At 51.4% G+C, this 25,853-nt stretch overlaps 6 protein-coding genes across 6 annotated transcripts; 3 read left to right on the top strand and 3 right to left on the bottom strand.

Moving 5' to 3' along the window:
- QC761_406500 (uncharacterized protein) lies at positions 1-2,865 on the bottom strand (the record flags this gene model as incomplete). Its single annotated transcript, XM_062878925.1, has 3 exons — positions 1,301-2,865; positions 615-1,117; positions 1-556 (listed from the first exon to the last, which is right to left on the bottom strand). The coding sequence occupies exons 1-3, from the start codon at positions 2,189-2,191 to the stop codon at positions 1-3; spliced, it is 1,950 nt and encodes a 649-aa protein (XP_062732607.1). The 5' UTR covers positions 2,192-2,865.
- A 4,120-nt stretch (positions 2,866-6,985) lies between these two features.
- QC761_406510 (uncharacterized protein) lies at positions 6,986-9,351 on the bottom strand. Its single transcript, XM_062878926.1, has 3 exons — positions 7,989-9,351; positions 7,778-7,934; positions 6,986-7,721 (listed from the first exon to the last, which is right to left on the bottom strand). Exons 1-3 carry the CDS (start codon positions 8,817-8,819, stop codon positions 7,483-7,485), a joined length of 1,227 nt encoding a protein of 408 aa, XP_062732606.1. The 5' UTR covers positions 8,820-9,351; the 3' UTR covers positions 6,986-7,482.
- On the top strand, positions 9,324-11,745 carry QC761_406520 (uncharacterized protein). The gene is made up of 2 exons (XM_062878927.1): positions 9,324-9,795; positions 9,853-11,745. The coding sequence occupies exons 1-2, from the start codon at positions 9,752-9,754 to the stop codon at positions 11,492-11,494; spliced, it is 1,686 nt and encodes a 561-aa protein (XP_062732605.1). The 5' UTR covers positions 9,324-9,751; the 3' UTR covers positions 11,495-11,745.
- A 3,986-nt stretch (positions 11,746-15,731) lies between these two features.
- Positions 15,732-18,754, top strand: FAA4_2 (long-chain fatty acid-CoA ligase). The gene is made up of 3 exons (XM_062878928.1): positions 15,732-16,840; positions 16,894-18,457; positions 18,519-18,754. The coding sequence occupies exons 1-3, from the start codon at positions 16,395-16,397 to the stop codon at positions 18,606-18,608; spliced, it is 2,100 nt and encodes a 699-aa protein (XP_062732604.1). The 5' UTR covers positions 15,732-16,394; the 3' UTR covers positions 18,609-18,754.
- Positions 18,755-18,959: 205 nt separating this feature from the next.
- Positions 18,960-23,233, bottom strand: DOA4 (ubiquitin-specific protease doa4). The gene is made up of 2 exons (XM_062878929.1): positions 20,236-23,233; positions 18,960-20,180 (listed from the first exon to the last, which is right to left on the bottom strand). The coding sequence occupies exons 1-2, from the start codon at positions 22,390-22,392 to the stop codon at positions 19,275-19,277; spliced, it is 3,063 nt and encodes a 1,020-aa protein (XP_062732603.1). The 5' UTR covers positions 22,393-23,233; the 3' UTR covers positions 18,960-19,274.
- On the top strand, positions 22,874-25,848 carry VPS27 (Vacuolar protein-sorting-associated protein 27; the record flags this gene model as incomplete). The annotated part of the gene is made up of 5 exons (XM_062878930.1): positions 22,874-23,484; positions 23,566-23,698; positions 23,760-24,044; positions 24,105-24,897; positions 24,950-25,848. The coding sequence occupies exons 1-5, from the start codon at positions 23,411-23,413 to the stop codon at positions 25,846-25,848; spliced, it is 2,184 nt and encodes a 727-aa protein (XP_062732602.1). The 5' UTR covers positions 22,874-23,410.
- Between the last annotated feature and the right edge of the window lie 5 nt (positions 25,849-25,853).

The raw sequence follows: 25,853 nt of genomic DNA, 5'->3' as shown, positions 1-25,853 counted from the left end.
TCAGTCCTTCCTCGTCTCCCCCCCTCCCACCCGTCTATACTTTCTCTTATCCCCCCTCCTCATCAACCTCTTATCCCTCGTCCCCTTCCCCCCCTCCCAATACCCACTGCCCCTCTTCCCAATCACGCTCCTTCCGCAAAACGCACAACTCTCCACACTGTAATTCTGCTCCCGTGAACACCACCCGCAAATCATCCTGTTCGCCCACTCATTGATGTGCTCCTCAGCCGCATCGTGGCACTTGTCACACGGATACACCTTTGAGCAGCACGAAAACCGGAACCATCTGTAGCTCTTCTTGTAGTGCTGGCAGGACCCCTTTTCCGGGAGAGGTTCACCAGCGTGAAGACCCAGTTTTTCTGTCTTGCGGCGAGGACCAGAGGTAGGCGGTAGCCTAGTGTGCATGCCGGGGGCGTAGTCGAGGAATTTGACCTCGGGGATCTTGAAGGCGAAGCGGGCGTGGCATTCCCGGCAGATGTTGGTCGTTGTCTCGCCACGGACGGAGACGAGGCCGAGAGAGGGGTGGGAGCATTTGTCGCATGCTGGGACAAAGGTGCTGTGATTGTGTCAATCAATATGTCTCACGAGAGACTAGAAAGCAGAATAAGACATACCTTGGTAACAAATCGGCAACTGTACACCCAGTAGCATCAATGAAGCCCGCCCTTGTGGAGTTCATGTGCACCAGCTCTTGCCGATACCTAACAATAAAAGCAGTGGCACACTTTTTGCAGCTGCTCGCCTTATCCAGGTTATTCTTCAGCCCCGTGACTTCGTTCAGCGTCTTGCAACGATCGCACTTGACATTGAGGCTCAGAACCGACACCTGAAGCAGCTCAATCCCATGCAGTTCAATCGAAGGGAATAACATCGCCGTCCCCTTCTCAATCGTCCGAGTAGGCAGTGACGACCCCCCCATTTCCCCCCCATCCTTCCCAAGCTCAGCACCACCCTCATCATCCTCATCCTCAGAGTCGTAGTTAGAAGATTCTGTACCATCATCTCCAAACCCCCACTCCGGCGGCCTGGGAATAACATGCAAATGCCCCCTATCCACCTGCCCAACCCTCTCAACACTAGCAGCATGCTCCGCCTCCCTAACCTCAACCTCCTTCACCTTCCCCCTCCCCTCCTCCCCCTCCTTCCTCCTCTTCTCCCTCTCCCTCACCACCTCCCTAACCAACAAATGAATCCTCTGCGCCAACCAATTCACCATCGCCACCAACCCCATCTTCTCCCCCTGTTCACTCCCCTCCTTCTTGACCAACTCCCCCGCCTTCCTATTAAACAATTCCTCCACCCCCTCCGCCAGCTCCTCCCCTTCCTTCCCTCCCTCAACATCATTCAGCAACACCCTCAAATTCTGCAACGGATACAGCAACGGCACAACCAGCTGCACTGACATAATCCCCTTCAACTCCCCCGGTAACTCGGCCCTCTTCTTCGGATCAAGAGGCAACGTGTAAATAATCCCATCACTCGACCGGTGATAATGCTGTAACCGCCCCATTCTTGCCTCGAGCTGTCTAACTTCCTGCGCGCGCCGGGCTTTCGCCTCTGCAATCTGGGCTTGCGTGAAGGTCTCCAAGGGGATATAAGCTCTCCCAACAGGAGGCACAACAACCGGTTCAGTTTTTGACTCCTCCTCCTCCTCCTTCTCCTCCACTCGCTGCCGATCCAGGTGTCTGGTGTCTTTAAAAATCGTCAATTTCACCGTCTCGGCCTTCTCCTCGCTCAGAAACCCCTCTAATCTCTTGTCAAGCCCATTTACCAGACTCAACAGCGTCCCGCCTCCCCCCTTCCGTTCCTCAACCAGCTTGTCCCATCCCTTTTCGATGTTAATCGCGAAGCCTCGGGGGATATCAGAGTTTTTGACGTGTAATTTGGCGGGTGACTTGGGATATTTAGAAGGAATGTGGAGGTCGCATTCCAGCTGGGGGAGGTCAAAGGGGAAGTCGGGGTCTGACGGGACGAGGTTGAAGCTGAGGGAGGTACCGGTGCCGCCTGGCAACGAGGTTTCCTTGTGGGAGGGGTAGCGGCGTTTGAGCTGGTTGATTTGGTAGGTTCGGGTGTCGAGGGTTTGTTGAGGGGGGATGGGTTTTAAGACGACGCGGGAGGGGCGTGGGGGGGAGGTTACTGCTTGGGTGCTGTGGGTTGTGCTGGTGCCGGGTTTGGGGTGGTGGGGTATCATTATGTCGTCTTGTTGAACTGACGTCTCTAGATATTGTTTTTTGACAATAGCAAAAAAAAGGGATGGTGTTTTGTTCGTTGTTGATGAGGTATTGACCGTCAGTGGTGAAAATGAAAGATGGTGGTTCAGTGAGCAGTGGCAACAGCGCCAAGACCAGTTGTTGTTGAATGAGACCAAAGTGGAAAGCGAAACCCCGAGAAAGAATTAATAAATAAAACCCTTTCTACCCTTTTGAGTGGCAATCGAGCTTCTTACTCAAAATGAATCATACAGAAACGATTGCTAATGCGGCGATGTGAAGCTCTCGGCATGTGACTCAGATATCCGAATGTCTTTCGATTGTTCAAGGCCAAGAGCTCGTTGCTTCTGGAGTTCGTGAAGCTGCAGCACCACCCGACGTCAACTGTGGGGCTGCCGAATGTGGGGCTCTGAGGTGAGACATCCACGCTAAGCTCATCTGAGACAAGGTGAGGCTCGGTGAGCTCAACACCATCATGACTTCTCCAGCAGTGACCCCCTGAGCCGCTTTTTTAAGTGTAACAAGGAATGTCTGGCGGATGAATGTTTATTCTTCAACGGTTGGGAGGTATTCTTGATGGTGTTTTCTTGGCGGACCAACAGCCAAAATCGGTTTCGGGCCTTTGCTGGCACACTAAACAAGGAGGTATGGTGCAGAGTCCATACAAGCGTACCTATCCCCATGTTTCGGTACGTCAAGGCTGACCTCAAGCAATGTGAGCATAACAACGGCCCGGTAGAAACCAAACTCATCTTGGCTTCGGAAAAGAGATTCCTCAACCGAGCGACAAACCCGGCTCCCGTGTACAGAGGTGTAAACCGTGGATGAACGAGAGGCCTGGAGGTCTGGATATTCCGGATAAATCGTCTCAGTCGTCGGCACTTCCACGTGGAACGAGACAAGGTAATATAGGTACCCGAGAAATTGGCGTTGATATATAAAACGAATTGTATTATTTGCAGCAACATGGGATGGGCAGCATATAGAGCTATCGGGCAGACTCGAGACAAGCTTATATTGCTCGGTGAGCCCTCCTGTCTCGCTTGTCGGATGGCTTCCGGTATTCCACCCCCGACGACTGAGCTTACCAGAACAACATCCTGTACTGGACTTTGGTTACAGGTCGTATCCTGAATAGTTATGGCAACAATCGCGATGGCTGCTAGTAGATGCTAGAAGTATCATTGATCTCTCTATTTTTCAATGTAGCAGGTCACTTTACTAGGTACGTATGATATCGGAGTCTCGATTGCTATTCCACCTACAGTATGAGGAAGGAAGCTTACGAAGTCAAGGTTCAATTTCTCTGCGTCCAGAATGCATTCACCTGTCGCATGCATTTCACGGCAGCCGCACTTGCAGCAACAAATAGCTTTGAAGCCAAAGGTGCTGCCCCAGGGACAAGTAGGCATGTACTGGACACTGATGGAATGTAACTCAGAGATCCCGGCCTTGTCCCTAGATATGTCTTTGATACTTCTTCAAAAATCAATCCAACAATGGCCAGCCGTGCTTTGCCGATTTCCAGCTGCATGGCCAAGCAGTCATCAATCCCAGGCCAGTCGATATTCCAAAAGTCCAGCATATAATAGCCAAGTATGGCAGATGACGAAGGCTCCCAACCATGTAACGGAACTAGTTGGCATGGTGCTCAATGGCTGGTTGTCTTGCGATCTGTAAAACTCGACGTGATCAGAGTCCTAAGCCTTGCTGTGTTGGAAGAGATAAACATTAGATAATAGAAGAAATTGCCGAAAAGAGAGCTCAAATCAACCGCATATTCGTATGCCCAGGTGACAGCTGGCCAAGAGGATCAGCAATGGAATGACGGTTGAATGCGGAACTACCAATTGGCCTCTTCTGAATCCGTCTTCAGCCTCTGCATACGATACCAACATGATCGAAGATCACGATCCCTAGCGTCTCGTCGCAAAGAAGAAAAGAAAAATCCCGAAGTCTGTCAGCGGTGGCAAGTGCAGCATCAAGTGCTGAACGTGCAGACGCCATGCAGCTGCATCTGAGGCCTCAAATCGGACTCATCGACCTCACTGCCGGTTGCATGGCTCCAAAAGGTGCCAAAAGAAAGAAAATGCCTAATGAGAGATAAAACAGCAAGACATGTGGTCCAACTGCCACGTCAAGCCATCCATCTCCCATATTGGCCCAACCTACCTTGCCCACCTATCTTTACACCGAGGCGTGAGTGGTGACCTGCCAGTTAGACATCGTGTCCAAGTTCCAGCCCCGTCCGGGCCAGCACCAACTGATCGTGACGACAGCCCCCGATTAACGCTTCAACGTTCTGACAGGTGATAAGGTGATGATGGCGGACGGGTGAGAGTGCGGCAGGTTTGGCGCCCAACCGCAACCGCGCGGCCGGGACAGCGTCATGTCATGTCATGTCTTAAGCGTTCCTATCAGCGTCTGTACCAGAGCCCTACTGACTTGACGCCTTCTTTTCACAGCGCTGTTGTTCGCTAGTCATGTCAGATATCAACTTTGTGAGCGGGTTTTGGCAGCTTCGGCAGATAAGGGATAGGATGAAGGGCAAGGCTGCTTGCTGCTTGCTTCCTCGTGTTTGTTGCCCGGCTGGAGCGACCGAGTTTGTATAGGTGAGGCATGCAATGGTTGCTGCGAGCAGGGTGTCGTGACTTGGGAGAGCGGGAATGTATGACGACGGTGGTTGTCAAACAAGAGGCACAATGATTTGACAGTGATAGCATTGGCATTTCCATTCGTCGGTGCTTGTCAAATTCCCTGCTTTCGGAAGAAAAGACGGTCAGTAACTTCATCCTGGATTCGGGATGGCAGCCGGCGGAATGGAATTGGAACTCCATTTCCATAGGATGGCTTGATATCATGGATGGATGGATGGATGGGGGACGGGGCTGCGACTCACCTGGTAAAAGAGTTGATGAGTTGGCAACCATATGACCAGCATTTTTTCAAGGTACCATGGCCCGAGGGGCTGTCGGCCACACACCAACTTATCCCTAAAGTAGAGCTTTTGGGGCCGGGTGCGGGGGGGCGTCAAGCTCTTGGGGAAGGGCGGGACGGAGGAGGGATAAACGGGACGGCGAAGCGCGTCCATGTGATGGTTAAATCGTCCTATCAATATGCTTCTAGAAGTCAGTTGTGAATCGACCGCGGGATAAATCATTTTATTCGAGTATTTATTTCCAGTCTATCATTTGATTTGCCGTTAATTTTCAAGTGTGACTTTGCGATCAAGATTTGAAACGTTACCGTTGATGACAAAGAGCTTCTCGTGGCCGGTCTTGCTACCTATCGGAGCAGCGCCAGAAGCCACAACGAGGTGCTTACATGTCGTTGCATATACGGCGACGCACATGATAAAGAGGTTGCTGAGAGTATTCTGAAGAAGAATGATGGCATTGAACTATGGGTGTCCTGAGATATCTTTTGGTGTCTTCAATAATGTCTGGCAAAGGCAAAGTCCAGCTATCTAATTTTGGCCACTTGCAGACCATTTCAGCTCGTCCATCACTTCCCCAGGAAACCAAAGTATGGCTGAGCATCCAGCACCGCCTCAATCTTGTTGGGCTGAGTGGCTTGGGGTGTTACAGATCGAAAGCTTCCGTTTTGCGCGGGGTAGCTATCGCCAGTATTCCCACCACCTGACAACTCCTCACCGTTATCTCCAAGCAAAATAATTCCCATAGAATTTATCTCATTTTATTCTGCCCACCATCAGTAAACTCCAGCAACACCAACAGTGACTTCGGGAAAGGTACCACTACGAAAGCCTTGGACCCGGGTGGCACCCCATCAGCATGACATGAACAACCTTCACCACCACCACCATCAAACTTGTTTGTTCCCGCATATCGTGGGAAAAAAGACAATGACCGCCCTAAAAAATGGTAGTCACCTTCTTCCCTATGAGATTGGACCCTAATGTCTCACCCCCAGTGCTTGTTCCCATTGTCGGTTTCACCTGACAAACCCGCCAAGGGAGTCGAGATGCTCTCAACTCGAGGGCATGACTTCAGACTCAAACCCCAAGGTCTGGACCCCCATTGACGTGGACATCACCCAGACCCTACAGCAAATGCAAGCAGTCATCTCCCCCAAATGTCGTGCATTTTACCACGTCTCCACTGCATACTGCACTTTTCTTTTGCTCTGCAGCAACGGAGATCAAGTCACTCACTCCTATCATCTATTCCCCATCCTGTTCTCCAACAGTCTTGTCCCCCACCCATGACCATCACAAACTAGTTTACCCCTTTCCAGTGGAACAAACAGCTCATCACCCCCCTCCCTTTTTGTTTACCTATTCCACAGCCACTCCCCGGCAAGCATCTGTTTCATCCTCAAGACAAATACCAGCTAGATAGGTATTCTGGTCCATCACACACACTCTCCCCCTCTCTCAACATCGAAAGAACCATCGTCACACATCCACCATATCCCCTCCCGGTCTACCGTTCCCAGATTTTCGTGTCCCCAATCCCTCCAAAATGACAAGCACACGACATCAAGTGCGTATCCACAGCAGATAGATACCCACCCATAGTATCACCATCACACAAAAACACCTTTCAAGAACTTCTCCTGCCAAGAAGCGGGGGTTGTTGTTGTTGTTGTTGTTGTTGTTGGACTCCCCTTATAGCTTCTGTTTTCCCATGGTACGAATACTACTTTATGAGATTTTACACATAGATTCGTCACGAGGTACACATCGTAACGTGGTTGTGTACGGGGGCATCACCCCACGTTGATATCATATACACCAGTAGAGGCTCATGATGTTGGTTCATGGTAGTAGTCATTCGCACTGATATTCTTCCAAAAACCAGTGAAATAGTAACGAAAGAGTACAACGACCTAAGCAAAGCGAGCCCTTGAGGCAAGCCTGTGTCATGCTAAAATATATAACTTGTATATACTTGGATGGAAGTCCTGTTTTGTGTAGCCCATCTTCCGTATATCAGCTTTTGTCCTACATAACAAATCTCAAAAGGGAGCGACATCGGCGCAAGATCAAGCGAGCATTAGTAACTCCGCAACAGTCAGGAATACCATAATCAGGGGCTGCAATGCTAAAGCCATAATGTCCATTCTTCACCGAGATCAGTCACCCAACAAGGAAGGGATATGTCACGAAGCTGGGTTGACGACCTTTCTTGCCAAAGGTTTGCCCTTGAGATAAAAGTACCCAAATGATAGTAATCCGCTTCAAACAAGTCTTCCAAGATCGCTCAACATAACCCTAGCAGCCATGACTTCCCCGTCACCATCCTCATGCTCACTCCGCCTTAAGGACGGCATTCCGGTCAGCAAACGGGTTGTCATCTTCCTCTTCCTCCGAGTCTTCATCATCGGACGGCTCAACGCGGCGTTGAATAGACGGTTTGGGTGCGGATGGCCGTGGTGGAGCCGATGGTCGAGCAGGAGACGTGATGTTGAGACTAGCCATACCGGCAACTGGAGATCTGGGCCTCGATGGCGAACCTGGCTCTTTGCCTTTTGCCTTTTCTGTCGCCACTAAAGAATGGGTTAGCATTGGAATCAGACCATTGCAATGGAGAAAAAGTACATACTTCGGTACAGGTGCGCTTGCTCGGCAAGTTCATCGTCAGAATCACTGTCCGCATCAATGGAGCGGTCAAGCTGCTCAAACGTCATGAGTGCCATGACGAGCGTGTCGTTTGCGTATAGAAGGCTGCCGAGCCATTCCTCGGATTCCACATAATGGATCTAGACTGCTGTTAGACAATAATCTGGCGAAACCGGATGTATCAGTGGACTCACATAACGCAGAATCTTCCTGCGAAGACTCTTACAAGCCTCAAACCGCTGCACCGCCGCCTGATTTTCCGAGATGCGCTCCTTTTCTCGGTTGATGGTCTGCAGTGTGTTGGTGAGATTGATCGAGGCAATGGAGGCTTCGGCGATATGGGCCTTCATCTGCTCCTTTTCAGCCTCGAGATTAAACGGCTGGCGTCTCTTGCCCTTCTTATCCTTCTTTTTCTTGTCGTCCTTGGATGTATGGCTAAAAGATTGAACGGTACCGGCTGTCCTTGTTTCAAGGCCATGGCGAGGTCCAGACTGGGATGGACCTGCCGCCGGTGGGCTTCTGAGTTCATCGTCATCATCCCCAAAGGGGTTTGATGTTTCCTTGATCACCTTGGACCTCTCCTGAGTCACTACCTGCTTCCTCTTAGGAAGCTCGTTGTGAAGAGTAGCAATCTGTTCCAGTCCGCGGACGCCCTTGTATTGAACGGCCCAGCTGCGAAAGAGCTCTGTACACTTCTTCCTCACCTCCGGGTCAGACAGCTGAGCCTTGCCGCAAAACCGCAAACGCTCAAGCAGAGCCTCGTCAGCAAAGCTTCGCTGGAAGCGGGGACCGGCATTCTGAATGAGACCGTCCAGTAGGGTGAGGGCGCGGAGTTGCCGGTGGAGATTTCCGTACTTGAGCTTCTTTCTGATGGCGCGTGCGGCTTCTGAAGGACCTGAATCCTGGAGGTTGATGACTTCGACGAGTTCTGGGATTCCACTGAGATCATTTTCCGGTATCGCCTCACTCGTCAGATGTTCGATGGTGACGGTGACGGCCGTGTAGGGTTTCTTTTGGGAGAACATGATGGTGGAGAGTTGTTTATGTGTGCCGGATCACTAGCACATCAGTCAGCTATTGCTTTTACATGTTGAGTTGTTTCACATCACTTCACTCAGGGAGACGGAACACACCCTGCTGAGATGTCACCTCATCGAGATGCTAACCGAGGTTTAGAAGCGGTATTAGATGGCCTTCAGAAAGAAGCAAAAGATGAAAAATCCCTTCAAGCGACGTAAATAGCAAAGTTTCGGCGAGACGATAATGAGGCTCCGGGCATGCGCAAGCGTCCTGTCAAGGCCGGCTTGGGCGCACCTTGTGGTTGTTGCGCGATAAGATAACACCTGGAGATGGCGGGGTAGCTTGAGGGCAGTGAAGTGCTAAGCCCCCTCACACAACGCTCAGAACACCTGGAGGAGAAGAGGTTGACGCGAATATTGTACGCTCACAATACATTGGATATGACACGGTGGAAAGTTGGCCATCAACAGACGAAAAAGCCGTTTCAAGTGGCTGCAGCAGGCAAAGGTGTTACATTCCCGGGAAACTCGCATCATGGCAACTGCCCCGCAACTCCTCGGTGATCATCGTCAATGGCGCCGAAGCTTGGGCCATTCAACAGCTCCTGGTTGCGCCTGCCAAGCACAGTCGGCTGTTAGGCGGCTGCAGCTGCCAGCCAGCTGCCTAGTCGTCTCAGGGGCCTTGCCAGGGGGGAGTTGGACAAGATAGGAAGGAATGACTTACACGCAAAGGCAAGACCACCCCACGAATCGCACAAATCTGAAGAAAAAATGTGTGGGAGAATGGCGGAGACCAAATTTCACTTTCTTGAGGAATACTTTTCGGGTGTCTCTGAGGTCTGTCACAGCTGGCTCTCTTGGCCTTTGTCACAAACCTGCGTCGACAGAATACTCACACTTTCTTAAAACAGTGCACACCGGGACAGAGATTGGTGACGATGGAGCAACGGCAATCTCAGCTGGCTGGTAAGGTCACCAAAACGTTAGTCGTGTCCATCATTCCCACGCTTCTTTAACTCCACTAACTGACATTGCAAAGGCTACCGAAATCAAGACATGCCCAGACTTCAGTCTCGCGCCAGAACGGAGGCCTGTTTCGCCCAGAAGAGTTGGGTTCGGAATCGAAGGACCCCTACGACCTGTCCGAAGACTCTCAAGATGATCACGAAGAGCTCCGGCTCCGGCGGCCCGCGAAGAAAGCACGGCTAAGCTATGTTGATCGCCCTGCCCATTCGTCTGCACAAAATTACCCAAAGAGTGCCTCCGTCGCCGTCGATTATCCGACGCCTAAGCTAACGAGTGAGCTAGCTAATGCCTCATCCACCGTCAACTTGTGGTCCTTTTCGTCCACAGACGATTTGGATGCCGCAAACCCCGGGTCGTTGGCAGCGACGGTCTCCAAGCTGGACCAGCTCATTGATGAGACCTACCTTCAACAATGTCATCCCGCAACACCTGGGACAACTCTCCAAACAGACGCCAATGGTGTGCTTCCTAGTGCAAGGCACACTATGAGTTTGTGTTCTCTTCCAGACTCAACTCGAACATGGGGACATAGCGAGAATGGCAATAAACAGGAGGATGGTCCTGCCAACCACAATGGGCCCCCACGCCACCAGGAAACCCAGGAACTACCCTACGCAGATTGCAACATGTTTGACTCTCGAGGTGTCGCTGTCAATCTTATGTCTTTTTCCAACATGCCGAAAGTTGAGAGCGAAGACGAAAGCTACTCGGTAACGTCGCTCGATGAAGAGGATTTGGTGAAGTTGGCAGACTCGATCGACCGACCATCACGTCAATCACCGCCGACCAGCATGCTACGAGACATGAGCAGCATCTCGTCTGTGGGGACGTACGATCCGGACCTTAAAAGGTCTTTTCACGGCAAGCCTGCAGAGGGGCCAGAAGAGGATGAGGACCTCATGGACTCAGATATTGATTGGAGCCCGATCGTGGACCAACTAGCCTCACAAGCCAGGCCCCATTCCGTTGACCCGCCTAAATCTCAGCCAGTACCTGAAATTTTGTCAACTAATTCGCAGAAACCTGAGTTGGCTCCATCTCACCAGCTTGTGGTTCGGCCATTCAATCGACCGCCCTTCCCATCGACACTTCGGGACAAATCTCCCGTGTGCGGACTCTCAAATAACACCGTTTCACGCACTTGCTTCCGCCTCGGGCATCTCATCGCGGAGAACGTTCGGAATTCATCCCAAAACCGAGATGTCGTGTACGAGCTTTACGCGCGAGTGAACTACTCACACCGAAACCGACCCTCTGCCACTCAGATTCCACTCTTCAATGTCATCAAACATGACAACTCGTTTCGAACGCAGCACTTTCAGTTCATGGACCTGTGGAAAGATTTGAAGCCCCATGTCTGGGGTGTGTTGGAGAATTGGAGGCCCGACGGGGTTCTTGATAAACTGAGTAGCATCTTCCTTTCGGCTGGACCACCTCCGTCGCAATTCTCGCAACAAAATGAGGTCGAGCGTGAGAGAAAGCTGTGCCGGTGTATCTGCCGCATCTCTAAAGCGCCCAAGGGGGCGTCTCAGGCTGGTGGGCGGAACAAGATCAACAATCCTGAAATCGGAGGTTGGTCTATGAAGGTGTTGTGGATAGAAGAGGTTGGGTGGGATGCTATTGAGAAGATGAAGAGCATTATTTGTCAGGAGTGAAGGGTGATGTTAAGGAGGATGAAGAGATGCGGATTGACTTATCAGGGAAGGGTATGGGGTGATAATTTGCTGGACATGGAAATATTTGCTTAATTGTGGGGAAATGATTAAGTGGTATGGATGAGTTTATGATGAGATTGTAAGTCATCTCTTGTAATTCAGTTTTACCTGTTTTTGATCCTCGCTCTCCAAGCCTTAAGAGTCCTAGCCTTTCCAATCTGCATTCGTAACCTCTCTACCTCTGGTCCTAGGTTTTCCTATCTCTGTTCCTAGTAGCCTCTGTCCCTGATTCTATTTTGTTTGCAGGGTACTGGACTCGTGATTATGGTTGAAGGGCTGTTATAATCGAGATCTGGGGAAGTCGAATGGAAGTCGTGGGGCTGGCTAGGTAGATAGTCACTTGATTATCTTTAATAACAAGCACCATGCACAGGTATATCGTGATGTGGTACAAACTGGGAGCATATCGACTACCTGGATAACTTCTCGAGGTAAAGAAAATCAGCCCGATCTGCATTTTTGCACCTGTCCGATTGGAATAGCAGGAGCCCATGCATACAAGCCACCTGGCATTGCGTGCTATTACAGAGGCTAGGGGTGAACTTGCGTTTCTGCTGAATGAGGTATGGCGATCATCATTTGACACCCACTATGAAGAACGCTCGTCCTAACCAGATGTTAGCTGGAAACATTACGGGTGATCCTCGCAAAGATTGAAAGAATGTTTAAGAGATTCGACGCAAATTCCTCGTCTCCGGGTCCAAGCTCAGGTCAATCAGAGGACGGGATTTGGTCCGCATCTTCCGATGATTTTTCAGACCTGAAAAAAGCAACTCTGGAGCTTCAAGTCCTGGTCTCCGATCTCTAAAGCCTCCACGACAGCTGCTTTGGTGGGACAGATGTCAAGCATGCGAAATGGATGTGGAAAAAGAAAACGGTGACACATCTCTGTGAGCATGCCCAAACTATTCACCTACAACTTCAACTTGCCGCTTTGACTATATCGATGGAGGAACCTGAGTGAGCGTTTTCCAGGCTCTCATTACTACTATCCTTTCAGCAAAACTGATTTGAAGCTGCCAGGAAACAACACCATGAGATCATGCTCGAAATACGGGCAGTGACTATTCATAATCATTCCGGGATAGCAAAGCTGTTACAGAGCCACGCTTCAAACCCAACTGTCGTCCCAGAAGCGTCAGCAAATGGCGATGCAGACTCCGCATCTACCGAGATATTAGTTCATACACCCACGTCACAAAGCCTCCCGAGGGGTGTGCTCAGAATGGCCTGATAAATGCCTTGTTGAGGGCTGCTGGGCAATGCACACGGGATTGCAGTTGCGATGTCATACCTCGAGGAAGCAGGCGCGGTCTTCCTCATGGCTAAGGTCAGCTATCGGTTCCTTCATGCTCGAGTACGACATCAGCGCCATTAAAAACCCATGGAAATGTGATCGCCCGGGCTGTTAACGTTCACATTCGTCAACAAGCTTTGAGTGCAGCTTTCCTTCATCGTTTTATCACTATTATCGTGGCTTCAGAATGTCAATTGGGAGCATGGGCGGCTATGGTGCACACTTACACCTTTTAATTTCACGCCAAGCTCCTTATTATGGGGAACTTGTGGATTTCTTGTATAGGGGAATGGACTTCCAGCGACTGGAAATACCCTCAGAAGCTGGTGCGTTATATTACCCAAGTGGCCATGTGCCTACGTTTGGCGAGCCTATGATGAATGTGAGTGCCTTTTCGTGGTTTTACTCTACATCGGAATGTTGTTAACCACTGCGTTACTTAATTCTAGGTGGCGTTGATATTTTTGGGAGATCTAGAATTGCAAACCTTGGTAGATTACTGGGAACGACTTTTTTCAACTACCGGACTTCCAAAGTGAGCGATGAACCTCCTTTTAGTTGCCATCCCTACCTTATGCTTCATCTCGTAATACGTACCGTTGTTTCGGTAACTAATGCATGCAAAGATACAGCATAAAAGTAATACATCTTGTTCGAAGCCGTGGCTTCTATCCCCCCTTGACAGATTTTACTTCCACACGTATTACCTCCACCCGTGAAGCACTGTTCGAAGAAATCATGATTCTGTCGGGAGAAACGGATGATGTTGTTTCATGGCCATTACGCAACGCAGTCCACACTACTGACGACGTTCATTCTCTTATAATTGCGCACCAGGATGCTATCAACATGCCAGACTCTTGTGGCTTAACGCGTTGGACACTGCGGTAGGTGCACACGCACATGTCGCTATGAAAGCTTTGATCTGCCATGGGGCAAACATCAATTACATCAACGAAATTAGCGGCAATACTGCACTGCATAAAGCTATGCTTGTTTTGTGCAAAGAATGCGTGGGGATCCTCCTCGATGCAAACTGCGATGTTGGTATTTACAACAACGGAGGTTTTCTTGCCATTCACTATTTATTTGTAAGTATATTCCGCCACGGTTGGGATAGACGAGAAGAGATTCTTAAAATTACGGCGCTGCAGCATCCTTGGCTGGTGAATGCCTTGACAAGGGATCTTCACATACGCTCGCCTCTAATAATATTAGCTGGGAATTCTCAAGTCGAAGCACGGAGTCTCAGCTTGATCTTGGCCTTTCTTTTTCAGGACCGCTTTGGAGTGGATCTCGAAGCTCGTGATGATTCTGGGAGGACAGCTGCACTCGTGGCTCTGCGACAAGAAAACCTCACATGTCTGCGACTTTTGGTTGAAACTGGGGCTCGACTGGATGTAGTATACAAACAGTGGAACATCCTCCACATCGCCGCTGTCTATTCCAATGCCAGTATACTACAGTACTTACGAAGCCAGAACGTGGAAGTCAGCTGGGTTCTTGGGTGGGGAACTAATCCTGGACCGCGTGGCATTGCCTTGAGATTGCATGATGTTCACCGACTCTGAGCTTTCCGATACGGGGTGGCGGCGGCCCTCAGTAGTCGAAGCTCATGAGTTTGCACTGTTGTACCGTGAGGTGAGAGAAAGGTGCCTGCAAAAGGAGCTCGGGTTTTTGGAGGAAGTGATGGAGGCACTGGCTCGGAGGGATGGCGATGCGGCAACGAAATGCTTGAAGCCTCTGATGGAATATATGAGCGCAATGGGGTGGGATTGGCCATATGAAACTTATCGGGTTGTGGTTCTGCAAATGAAGGATCAGATGTAGGATGCTGCAACTGAAGCGATCGAAGAAACGAGTGGATGTTTGTCAGGTGGACATGCGGACTTCACCTTGGAGATATTGGCCTAGCTTTGATGACAAGCCAGATTAAGAGGACTATTCAGAGGCTTTACAAGCAATTTGACGAGTTGCTTGTGGAAAAGTATGGCGACAAGGCGGTTTTATTTTACGACAATGAGACAAACGAGGAGACTGACACCGCGGAGGAATGACACGAGGCCCAGGAGGAGGTAGCCAGCACTGATGAGGAGCTGGAAAGTGACGAAGAATGAGTAGGCTCCTTTGGGGTGATGTACGATGTACGGCTCCCATGTACGAATATTTTTCGCATCTCATACCACAAAACCATGGAGCTGATTGAGGGCAAAACTGCACCTGGATCCTTATGAAATTTTCCACCTTGTCGACAGAGTAATGAGGTATATCGCACGACTTCAAATGGCCTGATGTTCGAAATCCTTAACAGTGCGCCCCTTTACTTTACCGGCATCTCGGCAGAAAATAGATACCACCCTGATTTTCCTTCTCTTTCATCTGTTCTATGAGTGCTTCTCTTATCTATTCGGTGAATGCGACTTTCCAGCTGACCTGATGTAAACCGCAACCTCATGAACCTTTCCCAGCAAACAATCGATGACATCGTGTGGTGGGGACATCGTTCGACCCTGTTCCTTACACCCCACATTGGCGTGCTCATAGGGCTGAAGCAGTCAGGGTCATTTCAGCATTCTTCACCAGCCAAAACCTTTCCCATGAAGGTTATTAGATCGAGAAAAGCTTTTTGCATAGTATGCTGGGAATACCTTCAATCAACATCAGAAACGGTTCAACCCGAGAACCGCGCGGCTTAACTCGAATGATGTCATCTGTGGATATGGGGAGCATGGACCAGGTGGGGTTCTAGCGCACCTTGGCAAGGCAAGTTCCGACACAGTGGGTACCCCCCCTGTGTGGCCTGTCATGTGCCGTCATCACCCACCTCAACTGCTTGGGGCCTTTAGAAGGAGCGCGCGGCTCAAAAATCGTTGAGGTCATTGTGTACGACCCTGTGGAAAACAACCGATCAAGGCATTGATTGAAACAATAAAAATGGAGACGAGCTCGCTTGCGCTGGACACCTCAAAACAGCCAGCTCCCCGAGTTGAAACTGCTCCCATGACCCTGAACCGAGGCATCTCAACCCAGCAGCTTCTTTTCTTTGATACATCGTAAAAGCTTCTGTTGTGCTCCTTCTCAACAAAATTCAAAACGCCCCCTTGGCATACCATACTTTTCTTTGACGAACGTAACCAACCGTCCAATACGAGCCGCTTGTCTTACACGGCCCCCCAGGTCACGCTACCAAAAGCAGCCTCGCCGTATATGCAAGCCATAGTTTGGCCGACTTACACAAGTCAACTTTATTGAAAGCCGAGGTATCGATATCACAAGCTTTGGAGATTGGGGCGTTTGGTAAGGACAAGAAACGAGCTTTTAGGTTCTCCGGATTCCGCCAGTTTGGCTAATTAACCAACGGACTTGCAGAGGTGTTTTCGACCGACTTGGAGCAAACTAGCTCTGACAAGCTTCGACTCGCAAGTTTGACAGCTTGCCGGTTACACGACGCAGTTCAGACGACCGCTGTCTGCCTTCTTCGCCTACCTGCGAACCTATTACATTTCACCCTGTACCTCTCCCTACACAGGGTAACAACTCAAAATGCCCACCTCCTACAACACCTCCTCGATCCCCCTCAGGAAGGTCCAACACCCGCCTTACACAATACCGGTGCCAAACCACCCTCAAGTTCCCAACGAGACCATCCCCCGTCGTCATCCCAAAGCCCGCGATGGCCTCCTCGAGCGCCCCGCCCCGGATGTTAATACTACCTTCGACCTGTTGAAGCGCTCGGCAAAGCTCTACCCAGACGAACCGGCCATCGGTAGCAGAAAGCTCATCAAAGTCCACAAAGAGAACAAGAAAATCCCCAAAGTGATCGACGGAAAAGAGGAGCTGGTGGACAAGGAATGGACCTTTTTCGAGCTGAGCGACTATGGGTATTTGACCTACGGGGAGTACTTTAAGCAGGCTCTCGAGGTGGGAGCAGGGTTGGTGAAGCTGGGTTTAAAGGAGAAGGAGAGGGTGCATATTTTTGCTGCCACCAGGTAGGTTCACTCCGTAATAACATGATGCTGGAAGGTATTAACAGTGGAAATAGTCCCGAATGGCTAACTCTTTCCCACGCCTGCTCCTCCCAATCCCTCACCATCGTCACCGCGTACGACACCTTGGGCCCGTCGGGAGTAGAGCACTCACTGCTGCAGTCAAAAGCCTCTGCTATCTTCATCGACCCTCACCTTCTCAAGACAGCGAAGAAACCGCTCGAAGCAGCTGGTGATCAGATTAAATTCTTGATCTACAACAATAACTCCCACCAACCAGTCCCCGACTCTGAGATTGACTCTTTCAAATCTACCCATCCAAATCTCAAGGTGTTGAGCTTTGAGGAACTGCGGCAGCTGGGGCAGGATAACCCCGTCGAGGCGAACCCGCCAAAGGATCCGGAAGAGGTCTACTGCATCATGTATACCTCTGGCAGCACCGGACCACCAAAAGGAGTACCGGTTAGTCATGGGGGGTTTGTTGCTGCGGTGGCGGGGTTGTTTTCTGTCATGGAGGAGAGTGTCTCACAAAAGGAGTATGTTCTTGCTTATCTCCCTCTGGCGCATATCTTTGAGTTGGTGTTGGAGAATCTTGCCATATTTGTTGGGGCTACTCTGGGGTACGGCAGCCCACGGACGCTGTCCGATCAAAGCATGAGGAACTGCTACGGAGACATGAGAGCTTTCCGACCGACGGTCATGGTTGGTGTCCCCCAAATCTGGGAGACCGTCCGGAAGGGAGTAGAAGGAAAGGTCAACAGTGGTGGGGCTATCATGAAGAACCTGTTTTGGGGGGCGTATGCGCTCAAGGACTTGATGGTCAGGACTGGGTTACCTGGTCAGGGCATTTTGGACAAGCTCGTCTTTGACCAAGTCCGGGTTATGACAGGAGGCAGACTGAGGTTCATCGTCAATGGAGCGAGTGGGATAGCCACCGGTACGCAAAAGTTTATGAGTTTGGTTGTGGCGCCGATGATGAATGGGTATGGGCTCACTGAGACGTGCGGGAATGGAGCACTTGGGTGCCCGTTGCAGTGGACGACGGAGGCGATCGGGCCTGTTCCTGCTGCGGTGGAGATGAAGCTTGTGAGCTTGCCCGAGCTGGATTATGTGGTTGATCACCCTACCAATCCGCCCCAGGGAGAGATCTTGCTTAGGGGGAAGCCGGTTCTCAAGGAGTATTTTGAGAACCCGGAGGAAACCGCCAAGGCTGTCACAGAGGATGGGTGGTTTAGGACGGGAGATATCGGGCAGTTTGACCCGGATGGACATGTGAGGGTGATTGACCGGTTGAAGAACCTGGTCAAGCTGCAGGGAGGGGAGTACATTGCGCTGGAGAAGCTTGAGGCGGTGTATAGGGGTGCCGCGTATGTGCAGAACATCATGGTGCATGGGGACAGCGGGAGCCCGAGGCCGATTGCGGTTGTGCTGGCGAATGACAAGGCGCTGGCGGAGAAGGCGAAGGAGTTGGGGGTTGGTGAGGCGGATATGCACCGCGACAAGAAGGTGAGGGATGCGGTGCTCAAGAGCTTGCAGGGGGTGGCGAGGAAGAATGGGTTGAGCTCGATGGAGACGGTGGCGGGGGTTGTGGTTGTGGATGATGAGTGGACACCGAATAACGTGAGTTTTTTCCTTTTGACAGAGTATGAAAAGAGAACGGATGGCTAATGATAAGGTGTAGGGTCTTGTGACGGCGACGCAAAAGGTCAACAGGCGGGCGGTTAGGGAGAGGTACAAGAAGCAGATTGAGGAGGTTGTGGGAAACAAATGAGTGATGAACGGGGCGTTTTCTTGTCTTTTGTTGGTTTTCAAGCCGATGTGCATGCTAGGAGGACATTGCTATGGAGTTTTGGAGTGCATGTTTATTTGATATTTGATGTTAGTTAGGATGAATCACTGGAATTACTTTACCTGAAGAATAATGCGTCATGGTTGGAAGCAATGGTTTTGAGGATATGAATATTGCCCTGATTCTATTGAGGGACTTTGTAAGTTTTGAACTTCTAGTTATAACTTGTGGACAATTTGTGTTGTCAAAAGCATTAAATGGAAGAAAGCCGTGGAAGTCAACTGTAACGAGGATCCATTGATTCAAGATGAAGAAACTTGAAGTGAAGTATGCTGTCGTTGATTATGGGAACAAAACCATCAGATTTTCGATTGGTATCACTAGCAACTAAACAACAACCCTCCCACGCCTTTGCTACCAACAAACAGCCACCCGCCAAGTAACCACCCATGCTCCACCCACCACCTATCTAGGTAACCACCCTAATGCTTTCCAAAAACAGCACAAAACCCAAATACATCGCCATTTATCCCCCGCCACCATTCTCAAACCTGAGTACCCTGATCATCTAGTTCAGTCTTCCAACCTCTTCCAAGCTCCAGAATTAGAAAGGGGCCACTGCCACCTGCCCAAACTTCCTCTTCCTCCTCAAACATCTTGATTCCTTGTCCCCCTCCTCTCATAAAACACCAAATACGCCGTAGCATTCGCCGCCGAATCCCCATAAAGCTGCTCAAGATTCCTTGGGTTCTTCGGCCCGACCTTGAGCGGCGTGACATCCCGATCATTGCACTTCCACCAGCTCTCCGGATCACTGCTCCGATCATCCCTGACGTACTCGATATAATGCCCCGAGGTAGTTGTCTCGCCAATGTGCACCGTCACAGCATAGAGGTCATACACCATGTCACCCTCGTAGTGTTCATCGCTGGGGTCGACGCGTTCGTTTGCCGCGCCGGCAAAATAAGGACGCACGTCAAGCCCTTGGGTCGGGAACTGTACTATGTTTTGCATCTTGTCGAATTGATTAATGCTGCGCTGAAAGGAAAAGACAAGCCGATCCGGTAGTCGGGCGAACTTGCGGGCTCGAGTGCGGTGCTTCGTCGAGTTGCATTTCTCACATCTGGCGCCGTCCATTTTCTCTGGCGCGGCGCTCTGTTCAAGCAGCTTCAGCATGCTGATGGGATCTGACGCGCCATCAGGGAAATTGAGGATTCGCATGTCGGAGACCTCAAACTTTTGGAACTGGTGGTTGCATTTGGAGCAGGTGTTGATGTACACATCCACACCACGGAAGTATTTGGTCACCAAAGAGTTGTGACCTTCAACGTAGTTGTTCCAGAATTTTACTGCGTTTTGGACAGCGGTGCCTTCGTTAGGTGTGTACTCGTCTCGCACGTTTGTCACCCGATCTCGACGAGTGTTTGTCTCATCGTCAATGGTTGTGAGGATGAAGTTATAGAACTCTTGTGCGTCCTGTTGGCGATTCCCCCCGAAAAGATCCCCGTCGTTTTTTGATCTGGTTGATTTGGAGTGGATGTAACGGATGTATTGCTACACGCACTGTTAGTGACTGATGCGCTGAACACACTTGAACTGTTTTACGTACCATGAAGGTCTTGGCATGGATATACTTGAAAGATCCGGTGTTGATCCACTGGAAGAGATTTTCCAAACATTTCATCAAGAGTTGTGGGTTGTCAATGTTTTCGTCCAGCTTTTTCGGAGCTTTGTAGTTGTGCCTCCAAGATCCATCGTATACCTCTTTGCAGAAACCAGGCGTGGCAAACAATGACTGAAGTGAGCTGTTGGCAAAGCAATGAACTCCTGGGTTGTAGAGACCGGTGCGATTTTTCCGCACTTCGGGCCTTGCGGCGCCGGGGGCGATTCCGACTGCCTTTGCTAGAACAGGTTCATCTGACAGTCCGCTATGACTACGGCGAGGAACCGCAGGGGCGGGACGAGCCGGGGGGGATGGTAGGGAGCTGTAGAAATTCTCATCGCGGGATATTCGATCATAGAGGGGACTTTCTAAACTTTGGCTAGGTGGCGACGGCGCAGACGAAGAAACCATGGACTCTTTCTGTCCTGATACCGGCGGGTAGCGACGAAGAAAGTCTTCGGTTGTTCGGATGGGTATTATGGATGCGGGATCGGAAATGTGCTTTTCCCAGCGTTTGGCTTCCTCGGGATTCTGGATGGGTCGTGCAGCATACTTCTGTTTTTGGTTCAAGAATGACCTGGTCATGGCAGTGGATGCCTGCTTCGCGGTCGGATCGATGGTTGATGATGTCTGCAAGCTGGCCTTTCCAACCATGCTCGTCCATGCGTCCAGCCCGCCTTCGAGCAGTTTAGGCCGTGATTTGGCAGCTCTTTCGCCGACAAAGTCATAAAAGCTGAGGGCGCCGAAAAAGTTGAATACGGTGTGCTCTATGCTGTTTGATGGTGTTGCGGGAACCGCGGTTGAGTCCTGATCATAAAAGACCACCAGATCAAAGTCGGCCCGTTTCTCAAAGAGAAGCTGTTCACTTGCGGGCGCCAGTACCATGCTATTGGCAATGTCCTCGCCCGAGATGTGCGGTCTCGATAATACCTCGGGCTCCACGCATATGGTGGCCTGAGATAGAATGTGACCTTCGTCAAATTCTTCACGGCTCCTAATGTCCACTATTAATATTGATATCTCCTTGGAGCCTGCCTGCTGGTACTGGAGCAGATCCTTGACGGAAATTGTTTCATCGTAGAAGTTGGGTAATGAGAGTTTTGTTCTCTTGTTTGATGTCGGCCTGTCGAAGCTTTGAGCTGTCGAAAATATCTCTCCTGCCATGGACGGTCTTGGGGCTTTGGTAATGTTGATGGACGACACCGAACCTGTCCTAGAGAACATGGCACGGGGAGTGCTGGAAGGCAGTGCGGCTGCCTCCTTCGAAACGGTGCCCCTGGGTGGATTGTAAATGGCATCTGGCATTCGCGGTAACCCGCCGAGAGACGTTTGCGAGAACAATGGAGGTGGACTGCCGGGTGCTACCGCCGTTGTTGGTGACACGATCGGCTGGGTTCGGACGCGGGGGTCTTGGGTCGTCTGTACTGTGGTTGTCCTCAGATTTGCAAACCGTTGGGCCAGGTCCTGCGTTTTGGCCGAGGGCTTGGAGATTGCATTACCATGGAGGCCCTGTGGTTTAGGACCCACCACCGGCTTCGTTCTCGGAGGCGACAAGGGGGGGAAACTCTGGTCCGATGACGTGCCATTTGTTGCGCCGTTTGTCCTTTCGAAACCGTTCCCGTTAATCATATGTCCCCCATTCCGACTCTGCCTCTGGGCGGTTGGTTGGACACAAGTCCTAGCATTGTCTGCCTTGATTTCCATCTTGATCCTCTCGAACTCGGTATGCGTAGCATCAAGCTGCCTTAACACACGAGTGTATCGGTCATGAAGCGCCCTGGAATCCCTCTGCATCGACACCCAGCCTTTGTTCTTCTTGATCAGATCCAACACAATGATACTGGCCCGTATATAATCTTTGAGGGCAAGGTCAGGACGACCAAACGTCTTTGATGATTCAGCCTGTCGAAGGTAGTTTTCGGCCATTTGCACCACTCGCTCAATCGGAGCATGAGGGTCGAGGTCGACTTCAACCGACGTGATATCGTCAATGTGTGGAAGCGGCCTTCTCGTCCCATTTCCTCCTCCATTTGGAAGCCCACCATTTGTTGGCCCCGCGCGCGAGGATCCTGCATGGTCCATCATGGTGACAGCCCCTGTCATGGAGAGGAAGTTGGAAGGTGGACCTTGTACCTTGGTTTTGCTTTGGAACACTCGAGAAGTCGAAAGACGGGAGAGAGCCGTGTCGCGAAGAAGCAGATACGTGGGTGGGGGATCAAGTCGTCGTAAGCAGTCGTCGAGGGCATGAGGTCGTTAAGAAAGAGCGGCAAGTCTGGTCGAGGGCGAAAAGCGAGGAGTGAAGCTTGGGCGGAAAGCTGCGCATTCTTTGTCTCGAGATCAAAGGGTTGTCCATCCATCCATTGTTTGCGCGGTGGGGGATCCCGCCCGTGGCAGTTGTGTCGTGAAGTTGTGACGAATGCGGTCGTTGAAATGGTGGAAGCCCACTGTCGTTTAGACCCCGGCTCCCCGGTCGTCGAGGTACTTGTAGTGCTCTTGGCGCCCTGCCTGTTCTTGGGGGGGCATGATATGCCCCACACCAGCTACACGCACTCCCGTCACTCTTGAATTCTCAAATAAAGGAACGAGCTGACTTGGGGCCTCCTCTGAGAATACATTGAATTCTTGATACCATAGCACACCTATGTGGCCAATGGGAGTCAGAAACTTCAGAAGTACCTAGAACTATTTGTCTCCAAAGCTCGCCTGCCTGGCACAAGCCACACCTCAAGATGGCGGGGCGGCTGTCCCAAGCCACGGGCTGACAGGTGTAGGTAGTCCACTGTTTCGCTTGGCAAGGCGAGCTCCTGGGGGCGGCCCATACGCAACCAACAGGCAGGCAGAGACATCCAGCAAACAACCCATGCATAATCCATCATCCACCCATCACGAACACACGTTCGCACCTCCTGTCTGGCCAGTGCGCAGATCTTGACTGGGCACAAATACTTTTCTTCCCATCGTTCGACCCTTTGGACTATCTGCCAGGTTTATTGTCCTACTTCATACCGAAGACGCCGCCGACATCTCCCCGCCCCAGCCTCCCGAGAGAGAGCCCACTGCCAACGAATTCCAGGTTGTCGCGCCAGCTTCCCTACCTCAATTCCATAGAGAATCTCTCACGATGATGGGGTGGTGGTCTTCCGGGGCAAATACTGCCCTGGACGAGCAGGTAGAGAAGGCGACAAGCAGCAGTCTGTAGGTGTTGCGTCATGCTCCCCGCTGTCCCCGCTGTTGGTTGTGTGACAGAGCCATGTGCTAACAACAGTGTGTCCGCAGCGAGGATATCGCTCTAAACCTCGAAATCTCCGACGTGATTCGATCCAAGACGGTGCAGCCCAAGGAGGCGATGCGCTCGCTCAAGAAGCGCATCAGCAATAAGAACCCCAATACGCAACTCAGTGCGCTCAGTGTAAGGGCTGGTTTGGGCATCTGTTTGGTAAACGCATAGCTGACCAGGCGTCTACGCGTAGCTCACCGATACGTGTGTTAAAAATGGAGGCGCCCATTTCCTGGCCGAGATTGCCTCGAGAGAGTTTATGGAAAGCATGGTTTCGCTGCTCAAGGCCGTTGGACCGGCTGCCGTCAATGCGGACGTGCGCGCAAAGATACTCGAGCTTATTCAGTCATGGGCCACGGCCACCGAGGGGCGCTACGATTTGTCATATATTGGAGAGGTCTATCGAAACCTTCAGAGAGAAGGGTTCCAGTTCCCCCCTCGCGTCACCGTCGCCAGCAGCATGATTGACAGCAGTGCGGTATGTCTCCTATGTGCGGGCAAGCTCACTCTCTGCACCCCAAACTGACATCTGATACAGCCCCCCGAGTGGGTCGATTCCGATGTGTGCATGCGATGTCGAACTAACTTTACCTTTACCAACCGAAAACACCATTGTCGAAACTGCGGAAACTGCTTCGACCAGCAGTGCTCAAGCAAGACGCTCCCCCTACCCCATCTTGGCATCCTCCAAGCCGTCCGTGTCGATGATGGCTGCTACGCAAAACTGACAGACAAGTCAACCCCTTCGAAGGGGAGCGGCTCTGGTAACGACCGCTCCTCGTTGTACTCGTCGTTTCCCCACAAGAACAAGAGCTCGAGCATGCAACCGCGTAATGCTCGTGTTGACGATGGATTCGATGAGGATCTCAAAAAGGCCCTTGCCATGAGTTTGGAGGAGGTTCAAAACCACAACCGTGCCTATGTCCCTCCGGCAAGCAACGGAACGCAAGCGAGCAAACCAAAGTCGGGTGAGCAAGTATCGGTGACCAAGGCGTTTGAGGATGATGATGAAGATCTCAAAGCAGCCATCGCCGCCTCGTTGGCAGATATGGAGGAGCAAAAGAAGAGGCACGCCGCAGTCTTGAAAGAACAAACAACAAATGTCGGCGCGTCTTCATCAACAGCACCGCTGGCGCTCCCCAAGAATGACTACGAGCTCACGCCTGTGGAGGCGGAGAATATCAACTTGTTTGCCACGCTGGTTGACCGATTGCAGACGCAACCGCCGGGAACCATTCTCCGAGAACCACAGATTCAGGAGCTGTACGACAGCATCGGCACACTCCGGCCAAAGCTAGCCCGAACTTATGGAGAAACCATGAGCAAGCATGGTATGTCAAGTATCCCCATCTATCCCAAGTGTCCCCTGCTAACCCACTACAGACACTCTGCTTGACTTACATGCCAAGCTTTCGACCGTGGTGCGGTACTACGACCGTATGCTTGAGGAGCGCCTATCCAAAACCTACAGCCAACACAGCATTGGTGGCTACAGTCTTCCCCCACCCCGTCAGCCCGCGGGACCATACCCGTCCCTTCCAGGGAGCGTCTCAGCCTCGGTTGGGCCAGCCGAGCACTTTTATACTGGCGAACAACAGCCGCAAGAGTACGGGAGGCCGGTGAGCCATCCCTCTTACCCACAGCCAACACCTCAACCTCCAACCCAGTACGCTCCTCCCTATGACAGACGAGAATCGGTAGCAATACCTCCCAATAGCCAATATGCCCCACAGCAAGTGCCGCAAAGGACGGGAAGCTGGGCAGCAGCACCGTCTGCGCCCCCGTCACAATATGCTCAGCAGCCTAGCTATCCCACCGAGGTTGCGCAGCAACAGGCACCTCAAGCTCAGCTCGCTGCACCCAGCACGGGAGACTCTGTTGGGACCACCCCTACGGCCGACCCACATGCTTCCTTCTATTTCAATTCACAGCAGCCACAACAACAAGGGCAACAGCCCGCTTCTTCTGCCCCTGATCCGGCAGCGTCGCCGTATCCCAACTTGGCCCAGCCGATGCATTCTTCATACCAGCCCTCACTCCCACAGACTCCCGCCTCGGCTCCTGCTCAGCCATCGCAGCCACAGCAGCAACATCAAGCTCCACCGCCCCAACCACAGCAACCATACTGGCAGCATCCGGCCGCTCAGCAAACTGCGCTTCCGCCTGTTTGGCAACATCAGCCCAGTCAGACGTATCCGGGCTACAACCAAGAGTCTTTCCCGGCCGCTCCTCAGCATGCGCCTAAGCAGCCAGTAGTAGAAGAGAGCTTGATTGATTTGTGAGACAG

The sequence above is a fragment of the Podospora bellae-mahoneyi genome, chromosome 4 (assembly GCF_035222275.1).
Source record: "Podospora bellae-mahoneyi strain CBS 112042 chromosome 4, whole genome shotgun sequence".
NCBI lineage: Eukaryota > Fungi > Ascomycota > Sordariomycetes > Sordariales > Podosporaceae > Podospora > Podospora bellae-mahoneyi.
Note: the sequence above shows the minus strand (reverse complement) of the source record. Positions and strands in the feature narration are given on the sequence as shown.

What these genes read in the sequence shown, in the direction of transcription:
- QC761_406510 (XM_062878926.1), bottom strand. Translation starts at nt 8,819, where the DNA reads ATGTTCTCCCAAAAGAAACCCTACACGGCCGTCACCGTCACCATCGAA. An exon ending in GCAGGAAGATTCTGCGTTAT is followed by an intron (nt 7,935 to 7,988) that starts GTGAGTCCACTG and finishes ACAGCAGTCTAG; the next exon opens with ATCCATTATGTGGAATCCGA. An exon ending in GCAAGCGCACCTGTACCGAA is followed by an intron (nt 7,722 to 7,777) that starts GTATGTACTTTT and finishes CCCATTCTTTAG; the next exon opens with TGGCGACAGAAAAGGCAAAA.
- QC761_406520 (XM_062878927.1), top strand. Translation starts at nt 9,752, where the DNA reads ATGGAGCAACGGCAATCTCAGCTGGCTGGTAAGGTCACCAAAAC. An exon ending in GCTGGTAAGGTCACCAAAAC is followed by an intron (nt 9,796 to 9,852) that starts GTTAGTCGTGTC and finishes GACATTGCAAAG; the next exon opens with GCTACCGAAATCAAGACATG.
- FAA4_2 (XM_062878928.1), top strand. Translation starts at nt 16,395, where the DNA reads ATGCCCACCTCCTACAACACCTCCTCGATCCCCCTCAGGAAGGTCCAA. An exon ending in CATATTTTTGCTGCCACCAG is followed by an intron (nt 16,841 to 16,893) that starts GTAGGTTCACTC and finishes CAGTGGAAATAG; the next exon opens with TCCCGAATGGCTAACTCTTT. An exon ending in ATGAGTGGACACCGAATAAC is followed by an intron (nt 18,458 to 18,518) that starts GTGAGTTTTTTC and finishes GATAAGGTGTAG; the next exon opens with GGTCTTGTGACGGCGACGCA.
- DOA4 (XM_062878929.1), bottom strand. Translation starts at nt 22,392, where the DNA reads ATGACAGGGGCTGTCACCATGATGGACCATGCAGGATCCTCGCGCGCG. An exon ending in TCCATGCCAAGACCTTCATG is followed by an intron (nt 20,181 to 20,235) that starts GTACGTAAAACA and finishes CAGTGCGTGTAG; the next exon opens with CAATACATCCGTTACATCCA.